This window comes from Dasypus novemcinctus, chromosome 8, assembly GCF_030445035.2.
Source record: "Dasypus novemcinctus isolate mDasNov1 chromosome 8, mDasNov1.1.hap2, whole genome shotgun sequence".
Classification (NCBI taxonomy): Eukaryota; Metazoa; Chordata; class Mammalia; order Cingulata; family Dasypodidae; genus Dasypus; species Dasypus novemcinctus.
The window spans coordinates 5,549,898-5,560,299 of NC_080680.1; the positions used below are offsets into that span (position 1 = coordinate 5,549,898).

Here is a 10,402-nt window from a genome sequence, read left to right on the forward strand (position 1 = left end):
TGAAGTCTTAGAAAATGTGCATCTCTTAGAATAGTTTAAGAAATGAAATCCTTCTTAACAGTTCATCAGTTTGTTATGTTAGATGACTATTAGGGCTTTGTCATATCCTGGAAACATGTGGCATTGACACATTTTAAGTAACAAGATAGAATTATTAAGAAATAACTATAATTCTGCCATAAGATATAATGGGATATGGGTAGAAATCCACCCCATTTAAAAAAAAAAACTTCATGTTTGATAATATAGTTTGATTCATTTAAAAATAAATCCACAAACCTGACACAAGTTATGTGCAAAATCATGTGGTTGTGGCACAGCTCTTTGGAGCAAGTGTGAGCCAGAGGCATTTTTTGCTGGTTTCTTTCTTTCCTGGAGTCCATTTGAAATAGGACTTTCTTTGTCATGCTTCCAAATAAAGAAGTCAGTACCTTAAGTTCAGGAAGTTTTCTCCATTGAAATTTTTAAAAAATGTGACATTGATGCCATTTGACTGGACAATAACTAAAATTTGACAAATATGGTTTTTCCCCCCATTAGATATTGGCATTGTTTTACTGAAATTTAAAATTTGTGATTTTGTAATTGGTAAGTCAGAGGTCTAGCTAATGAAAACCCTTAGTAGAAAGGATTTGCCGGCTTATATATGGGATCTGTAATAACTTTTTTTTTTTTAAGAAGGAATGACATAAAAACACAAAAATACACATGCACATTCTGTGCAACCCATGGCTGCAGATATTCCTCTGGTGCTCTGTTTGTTAAGAAGTTTCACATTCACCCTGAAGGGCTTGTCCATGGGTGGCTGCTCAGGTTTCTAAAGAATTGATGTAGGGTGTCTCTGGGAGGTTTCCGTGGATGATATCTGAGAGGGGTCTCTGAGTGTGAAGGCTCTGTGCAGGGTCTCTGTGCCAGGTCTTTGGGTGCAGTCTCTATGGGAGGTCTCTCTGGAGGTACTGTCCTTGGCAGGTCTGTGGATGTCCCCTGTCGAGGTCTGTGGAGATACTCTGTGGAGGTCCGTGGAGGTTTTCTGTACATGTATGTGAAGGTTGTCTGTGGAGGTCATTTGTGGAGGTCTGTGGAGGTTTTCTGTGGAGGTCTGTAGAAGTTCTCTGTGGAGGTCTATGGAGGTTTGCTGTGGAGATCTGTAGAGTTCGTCTGCGGAGGTCTGTGCAGGTTCTCTGTGGGAGGTCTGTGGAGTTTCTCTGTGGGAGGCCTGTGGAGGTTCTCTGTTGAGGTCTGTAGAGATACTCTGTGGAGGTCCGTGGAGGTTTTCTGTACAGGTATGTGAAGGTTGTCTGTAGAGGTCATCTGTGGAGGTCTGTGGAGGTTTTCTGTGGAGGTCTGTAGAAGTTCTCTGTGGAGGTCTATGGAGGTTTGCTGTGGAGATCTGTAGAGTTCGTCTGCGGAGGTCTGTGCAGGTTCTCTGTGGGAGGTCTGTGGAGTTTCTCTGTGGGAGGCCTGTGGAGGTTCTCTGGGGAGGTCTGTGGAGATTCTCTGTGGGAGGTCTGGAGAGGTCTGTGGAGGTTCTCTGGGGAGGTCTGTGCAGGTTCTCTGTGGGAGGTCTGTGGAGGTCCTCTGGGGAGCTCTGTGGAGGTTCTCTGGGGAGGTCTTCTCTGTGGGAGGCCTGTGGAGGTCTGTGGAAGGCCTCTGTTGGAGGTCTGTGTTAGTGCTGTGTGAGTTATTTTGTGTGAGAGTTCTCTGTGCAGGGGTGTCTTTGTGTCTCTTTTGGAAGACTCTATGTAATGCCCCCGTGCGGGCAGTGTGAGGTCTTTGTGTGTTGTCCTTGTGTGAAGTTTCTGTGTGGGAGGTCCCCCTGGGAGGGTTTTGTACAGAGGTCTCTGTGTGAGATTTCTGTGGGACTCTGCAGTAGTTATCAGTGGGAGAACTCTGTGGATGTCTCTGTGGGGGCAGTGTGAGGTCTCTGTGTGAGGTCATGTTACAGAGGTCTCTGTTTGAGGTCTTCCTATGTAGGTCTCAGTGGGAGTTCTCTGTGGGAGGTGTCCATGGGATAAGTCTGTGAGATCCCTGTGAGGTTTCCATGAGGTCAATACGAAGTCCCTGTGAGGTTCTTGGGAGGTCTCTGGGAGGTCCCTGGGAGGTGCCTCGGAGGTCACTTTGTGGTTTCTGGGAGATTTCTGGGATGTCCCTGTGTGATTTCTGGGAGGTTCCTGTGAGATCTCTGGGAGATCCCTGGGAGGTCTCTTGGAAATCCCTGGGAGGTCCCTGGGAGGTCCCTGTGTGGTTTCTGTGAGGTCCCTGAGGTGTCCCTGAGAGGTCCCTGTGAGATCTCTGTGAGGTCCTTGTGAGGCTAGCCAACTTCACCTCATGGAAAGCGCAGTGGTAGGAGAATGTGACAGGATGTGTTCCTTTGTTTTCTCTTTGTTCAGTCAACATCGCCCATCTGAATGACGTCTCCAGGTAGGAGCAATGGGTTCAATGGCAGTTGGTTCTGAGTCCAGCTCACCCCACCTCCAAGGAATGGCCTCTTGGTGCCCCTGAGAAGACCCAGCAGCCAGGCACAGCCCCATGCTTGGTGCACTGATGTGGGTGTGGGGGGTAGCACTTGGTGCTGTCCACCTGCAGGGGCCGGTCCTTATCATACAGATCTGCAGCAGCTCCTGGAGCAGGAATCTCCACCATGGGAAGGATGCCCCCTGGGGTTGTTTCTCACCAAGGGCCCTGGGTGTGCACAGAGCATGGGGTAACTTTGAGAGATCACTCAGTTCCCTGTTTTTGGGGGCCCCCGTGCTTCCCTGTGTGGGCAGGGGCCTGGGCAGGAGGAACCCTGTGCTGGAAGCTGAGTGAGAACGGGGGCCACTGCTGGACTGTGCCCTCATTGGGGCAGGCCTCCTCTCCGCCCTTGTGCACACCTGTCTGCCTGCCTCGTCCACTGGAGCAAGGACTGCGCGTAGGGGGACTGGCTTGGTGTGTGTGCTCTGCCTGCAGGTGTGAGGCCAGGCCAGCCCCTCTGCCCTTCTGAGCCCACCTCTCTCTGGGAATGTGCATTTATTCAGATGGCCAGACTGGGGGCCACGAGCCCTGGTTTCCCTCCCCTGGTTCCTGTTAGTTGACTCCTCCTTTCTGGAGTTCAAGTGTGAAAACCAGATCAATGATGACGAGCGATCTTAGTCACATTAGGAAATCCCCCTTCCTACCTGAGGGCTTCACCCCCCTCCCAGACTCTGTCCAGGTGAAGGTGGCTGGGTGGGAGCTGGGCAGGGGGAGGGGCTGCGCTGGGGCCCCTCCACCCTGCTGCCCTCCAGGCTGTCGATCTCTGGGCAGCCCTCACCCATTGCCTCCTCCAGTGGCTGCATCCTCTGAATTCCACAGCCCAGGATCTCCTGTCCTCCACCTCATGGCCGGCACACACATTCATGCCCCGGCCGTGCACCCTGGGCTGCTGGTTCCCCCTCTGGTTGAGATAAAGGTCACCATGAGCGAGGGCCACTGGACGGATGTCCTTTCCTTCCGGGGTGTGGGGCGACGCAGTCCTCAGCAGCCCCCCGACCCTCCCACTTACACACGCACAGAGCTGGGCGCCTGTCCTCGCTGCTGCTCTAGGCTGAGAAAGGCAGGGGAGGGCGAGGCTGCCCAGGAACTGAGGGCACCCAGGCCCATTTCCCCAGCCCTTGTCGGGAGAAGGGCTCCCAGGGCGGGTGACATCTGTGTCCTTTCCCTCTCCTCTGAATTTAGATCCTAGCACAACTGCCCTCCCCGTCTTCCCCCCTCCTCAAAGCCCATGCCTGCTTTGTGAAGCTGCTTGTCCCCAACATGTCCCGGAGCCTGAGTGGGGACTGTCTGGCCCTGTCCATGGTGCCTCTGTAAGCCATCCTCTCTACTGCTGCATCAAGTTCAATGCAGAGAGAAAGCTGGGGAGAAGCAGCTTGAGCCAGATGTCAAATTGAAAAGCCCTGGATGCCTTTGATTTTGTAATGATGAAACAGAGGAACCTGGAGAGAGGGTGGGCATGCAATGCCACTGTCAGCCTCCCCCCATGCTGCCTTCCCTTCTAGAAACCAAGGCGATCTCCCACAACATTGACTCTCAGCCCCAGCATGACAAATGGAAGCCACGACTTTTTTTAGGAGAAAAAACATATATATTGGGGAATACTAAATATCTTGCATCAGCAGAGGATGTGCTAATATGAGGGAAAGGCTTTTCTCTGCATGTAGGGGATTTTCCCTTGGACAGAACATTTTCTACTGGGAAGGAGTGGAGAAGCGTTTTGTAATTGATTAGATGAATTATCTCTAAAAAGACAGTGCCATGGGCAGTGGGGAGGGCGGGCCGACTCGCCCAGCATCCATGACCATTCCTGGTGGGAACCGACTGGGGACACGGCCGCCCCAGGGGGCAATGCGTAATTGTTCATCTTGATTCCCACAAATTTCCAGATGTTTCCATCCTTGTCTCTGACCCACTTTTCTCTGACAGAGCACCTCTCCGGGGTGTCGTAGCGATTGCAGACTGTATTGCTCACCACTCTCCTCTGCTCAGGGGAGGGGGGGCCTTGTGGCAGAAGGAACGCCCCTGTTGCACAGGGACCGGGGCTTTTCGCTTCTGCTGACCTCTCTCTGGGGTTTGAAGGGTTATTTTCTCCTCTAGCATGTGGCCGACAGCCATCGCCAGTGCCTGAACTTTGGCAGCCTCTTTGGCTGTACAGGCTGATATGGTTTTGACTGGTCCATGGCCCTGGGCAGAGGCTGGCATGGGCTTGCATTTGGGCAGAGGACCTTCCTGCCCTTTGCTTTTATTGGAGAAAACCCACTGAAGAAAGTCACTCATCTTTTTCTTGAAGGGAATGTCGGCCCCAGACTCTTCCTTCTTTGGTGGGGACTGGAGGGTCTTGCCTGGGATATTGCCTAGTCCCCTTGCCTGGCCAAGTTGGCTCGTTCTTCTGGCGGGGAGGTTCCCCAATCCTACACACCTTTCTTCATGCTCTTCTGGTCTGGGTCTCCTACGGTCCTCTATTCTGGTAGGAGGAGGAAAAATCTTGTTCTGGCTTTTCAATGGGGCCTGAAGTGTTAAGATTTTAGACTCCTGCCACCCCAGGCTTCTCTCTCTAGCTGCCAGGCTGCCATTTACCACGTGAGAAGATGGCTTTTTCCCACTGGTGGTGCCTCCAGGACAGCATGTGTGCACCCGAGAAGCTGGGCTGTCTAAGGCATGGAGTACATCAGTGAGGCCCTCTTGAGGCTCATTCTCTGGCTTGACCTTCACTTTGGTCTCAAGTTCACTAACAACCTCTGCTATAGGGTATAGTTGTCCTGGAACTTGGGTGTCAGATGTTCCACAGGGTGTAGAGCATTGACTGGTCCCAGGAATCCCTAAGCCACTCAGATCCTCACTTAGAATGTGGCAGCTTGCTGGCTGACTGGTTCTCAGGATGTCTATGCATTTTGGCCAATGAGCAGGGTACTGGTCAGCCTTGATGGCCTCCCTCCTCTCTTCAGAACTTGAAGAATGGGATTCTACCTTCATCTTCAATATTGATTCACCAGGGCTGGAGGCTCCTGGGATAGGACTTTTATTCTCCTTATAGGATGCACTGTCTGCCATGGCTTGATGTGAAATTGACTCCAGGCTGCTTTTCTGGGAGCCCGGGAGAGTCCCACTCTGCTCAGTACTACCCATGGTGTTGGGGATGAGTGACTGAGGAGGCTCCCTGACCTCCTGTCCAGTCAGAGGGGCTTCTGGGAGCCCACGGTCCTCATCAGGAAGGACCAGTGCCAGAATTTCCTGGATTTCCTCACATGGAATCAATGGGGAAGGGAGAGGACTATTCAGGGTGGGTGCTGACTTGGTTGTTGTAACCTTCTCTTGCTGATACCTCTGGGATTTTCTCCCTGGGAGCTTGCCAACCTCGGCTATCCTGGCACCAGATTTATGGATGGGTGAGGTGGGAAAGGGTGAATGCTGAAGGCGCTGGGCCTGGGCCTTCCTCAACTTAAAGAGTTTTATGGCCTCAAATACTTTAAGAAGTAGGCCCCACCTGTGCTGCACCCAAAACTTTCTAATATGTGCTTCCAGCACCTTTCATGTATTTATACTGAGGAAGGAAACCTCCTGGGAGGTGTTTATGCAATATTTCTGACCCTTCGAGGATACCAGATTACTGGTTTCCACCTGGGTGTCAGACTTGAGCAAGGCATGGCTGGTAGACAACCAGGAACGACACACTTGCATGGAGATTCTTCCCTCACTGATCTGCCCCAACTTCCTGTCCACATGGGCTTTGAGGTAATTTTTTGTTTGTTTCTCATCTGGGTCCCTTGCAGAATCATTTCCTGAATCACTCTCTGAGTGTTTCTTCAGCTCAAGTTTTGACCTTTGGGCAGAGTCCCTCTCACAGCTCTCTGGTTGCTGATATGCATTATATTTTGAGACCCGCCCCAGACTCTGCCCCAGATCTGCCTTTGGGCCCTTCCCTAGCTGGAAGTTTGCTGAGCCGAACAGATGGAAGTTTCCTAAGTTGCTGAATCTCACCTTTTTTATGTTCTTGCTACTTTGCCGTTCACATACAGAGGGCTGAGATGGTTCATGACAGATCCCTGGTGATTTTCTCTGAGGCTGCATCTGTCCCAGAGTCACATGGTGGATCCTACGGGGCAGGCCACTCTGCTGTTGAATGAGCCTTTTCTGAAGGTGTTGCTCCAGTTGCTTTTGAATATCAGGATTGAGAGGAAAATTCCCGGGAAGGATGAAGATGGTCTTGTAGGCCTGGGAGGCCTGGGTCCCCTGGGGAAAGCTGGACGTGAGAGAATTAAAGGCTTTCTGAGATCTCTTGACCACAAGGGGTAAAGTCCTCCAACTTTCCAGTTGCTTCTTCCCAAGGTGACATTCCAGGTTTTGAATAGCACTTGGAACGAGGGATTGTGGCACATTCCAGGAGGTTGGCTGTAATTCTCTACAGGAAACAGTCTGGGGTGTGGACCGCAGTAGGACTGGGAAAGGGGATTGGAGATGGACCAGAGGTTGTGACTGTAAATGGACTTGAGACCTAAGTGGGACCTGGGATCGGGGCACTGTTGGAATCAAGAGTGCGGGTTGAACAATGTAATTTGGCAAGGGCTGGGGATGTGAATGAAGAGTGACTTCCTCAGCCTGCATTTGAATTGGTAAGACCCTAATGATTCCATTGAATAAAACAGAACCAGGAACCTGGACACTAGCCACCAGAGACTCGCTGTGCAGAAAGGGGAGGCCCCAGAAGAACTGGCTATATTTCTGCTCTAAATTGGCCCTCAGGGTCTCAGGATGTGGGGGCATCTCAGGACTGGGTAGCTGCTCTGGTTTGCCTTTGCTGCTCCAGAGAGGTTGGACAACTGTGTTGTCCTGCTCAGCACCAAGTGACTTTAGCACATTCCCTAAAGAATTCCGATGGTAGTCTGGTCCCTTCTTTTCCTTTTCCTTCCACATCTGAAATTCCATTCTCTTTGCAGTTTGTAGTTCCAGGAGCTTTTGGATATCAGGGTTGAGGAAAGAGGGGCCACCAACTTCTACCTGCCTGTTAATGGGCCTCCCCACAAAGAGGCCCTTCGTGAGTGGTGGGAAAGCCGCTCCTGCTGGAATGTGGAGTGTGCTGAGGTGGGGGATAACAGGGCCCTGGCAGCTGCCCACCACCAGGGCAAGGCTGGGCTGGTGTGGCTTGAGTGAGCAAGGCCCGGGATTGCTGGCATAGAAGCAGACAGCCAGGAGTTGTTATCAAGGGACCTGCCCAGTGGGGATGAAATGGAGTCACACAGAGAAAGAGGCAAGCTGGAGTCCAGCAGTGGTGGAGCAGAGAAGGAGGGTGGAGGCAGAGGGCAGGCTAACGAAGCAGAGGCATGTGTTACGGGAAGGAAAGGTGCAACCGGCTGGTTTGAGTGATGGTCTAGAACCAGTGGTGGCTGAGAAGCCCTCGGCGATGAGTGTGAAAGAGGAACTGAAGGGGTCGTTGGGTGCGGTGACAGGGTCGTGGCTAGAGGCAGAGGGGGCTTGGTCAGGGGAGCTGTGGAACCCAAAGGGGGGATGGTGGGAGCAGAGTTGTCCACGAGCTCCTCTGGTGGGAGAGGGGCTTCAGCAGGATCCGTTTCACGCAGCTCACCAGAGGGCTCTTGACATGAGAGCTGATGAAAGTCGCCCCGGTCGGGGACCTGCTCCAGGTGGCTGCAGGGACAGGAAGCACCAGCTGCAGCCAGGAGCAGAAGGGCCGGGAGAGCCAGGCAGAGGGGGAGCCCCTGAGGCACGGGGCCCTCTGCTCCCCACACCCGGCTCACCACGTCCTGCCATCCCACACCCAGGGGCCTTCTGCCTCGCTCTGTCCCATGGGCTTCCCTCCTTTATTAGCCTCAGCCCACCCTATTGCCCTTGGATTGCATTGGGGCTGATAAGAAGAGCAATGCAGGAGAGAAGGGGAAAGGTTATTCACATTTTCAGAAGCAGGACCAGGCAGGTCCCGAGTCTCCTTTAATGCTTGCAGGCTTTCTCTGCAGGCTGGAAATCAGGGCTCTGGGTTACAGGCCATGAAGGGAGGGGCCTAAGGACCTTACAGGAGGCTGAAGGGAATGTCCCTTTCAGGGAGGCCATCAGGTGTTAGACTCTGTCACCCAGGCCTCTGTGACAAGGTCACTCCATCCGTGAAGGCCATGGCAGGGCTCAGGTATGGGAGATGCTCTTCATTTACAAAGTGGTCCCACAGCCGTTATCCCCTGCGACATCTCACGGAGGAATCTGAGCCTTAGGGAAGCTCAACAGCTCATCCTCAGCTGCGCCTAGGTGCTCCACCTCCAGCCCAGCCGGTTTTCCATCACTGCACCCCCCACCCCTCCGGGCAGAACCCATTGCCCAGGCCCGTCACTGCTTCTTCCCACCCGAGTGCCCAGCAGGGATCTGACAAGGTCTTGGGGTTCCTCGCCGGAGTCTCCTAAAGAGCTCCTTCCTCAGAGGGGTGGGCTGTAAGCCCCTGACTTGGGGCTTAGTGGGCAGAAGCTTACCTTTCAAAGCTCCACATCTCCTCTGCCTCCTGCTCCTCCCCCGTGTCTCCACATGAGGCTGAGAAAGAAGAAGGGAATGAGGGGCCGGGCCAGTTCTCCCCTCTCAAGACCCAAGAGTGACAGGCCCAGCTGCCTTTATCTAAAAGAGTTCTGGTTTGTGTGCTTATTCATTTCTACAGTGGTTCAAAATACTTGTTTTCCATCTTTGAATGAGGCAGAGAATTTTGTGAGAGCCACAATGGATTTTAAGAAGGGGACACACCCCAGACCTACAGGCACATCTGGCCTCTATCATGTGGGATTCTGCTTTCCAAGCAGCATCAGATCATAAACTTTCTGCAGTGCTCTATCCATCAGTCCCCGTGCAGAGGAGACACCTGTCAGGGGAAGGTGATGAATGACCCGGGGCTGAGGACTCTGATCCTGCAGCAATCCAGGACCCTCTTAGGAGTCCATCGTCATCTGGGCCATTGCATTTCAGATGTTGTCCTGGAGTTCACTACCACACCCAGAGAGATGGCCTGAGACCTTCACATAAATTCCTCATGCCCACTCTAACTCCTGGCCTGGCCCGTCCCTAGAAAGGAGATGCTCTAGTCTTTCCTGAGATTTCCCATCTTACAAGTCTCTCTGGTTGATTTAGGAAAGTGGAAATGGGAGGAGAGAAGTAGACTCCTTCTCTGTTGTGTTTGGGCTGAGGAACCCTTACCTTTTTGAGGGGTCTTCTTTCCTTAAGGGGTGATGAAGACGGGTTACTCGGGAGACAGGGGAGTAGCAGGAAGAAGAGCCCCACACCACACAGGAGGGCGAGGGTGATATCAATGAGCCAGGAATTGGAACTGGAGCTCAGCCAGATAGCATTAAATTTTTCCAGAGATAAGAGATAATTCTCCATCATCTGAATAGCACTGCTGCCAGTAGGCAACTGAGCAGCAAGAATGAGCTCTGGACTAAAGTTGCAGGCCCACATCACAAAGCTGTGACTTCATCACAATGGGCTCCTGAGGGTGGGGGAAGGGAAGAGCAAGGCTGACAGCCCCTCCCCCCACCCCCTTTACTCCCACATTCTAGATACCTCTGCCCTCCTCTGGGGCTTCCAACCACACCCTCTAGTCATCGATGAACCTTAGTACAATTTTCAGGTGATTCCACTTGAAACCCAGATAAATCCCATTGCTGCCTGGTGTCCTTTATCCATTGGCTTGAGTGCCACCAATTTCATAATCTTTGAAAATTAAAAAATTTTTGTTTCAATCAACCTTTGCCATCTTCAAGCATGGGGACTTGTACAAAAATTAAATTGATAATTTATTATTAAAAGATTACACAGCTAAATCAGTATAAAACAAATTGAAAAATTCAACCTCCAGAGGATATTTAAAAAAAAAAAAGTTTCTAGCACTTTTGATTCTGAAATTAAC

General features: G+C 51.9%; 1 protein-coding gene across 1 annotated transcript; it reads right to left on the reverse strand.

Annotated features, from left to right (window-relative positions):
* Positions 1 to 4,113: 4,113 nt before the first annotated feature.
* LOC101420570 (spermatogenesis-associated protein 31A6-like) lies at positions 4,114 to 10,105 on the reverse strand. The gene is given in 4 exon segments (XM_058302837.1): positions 4,114 to 7,509; positions 7,542 to 8,176; positions 8,982 to 9,039; positions 9,691 to 10,105. Coding segments are annotated over 4 exon segments (3,981 nt in total). The 5' UTR covers positions 9,952 to 10,105; the 3' UTR covers positions 4,114 to 4,482.
* Between the last annotated feature and the right edge of the window lie 297 nt (positions 10,106 to 10,402).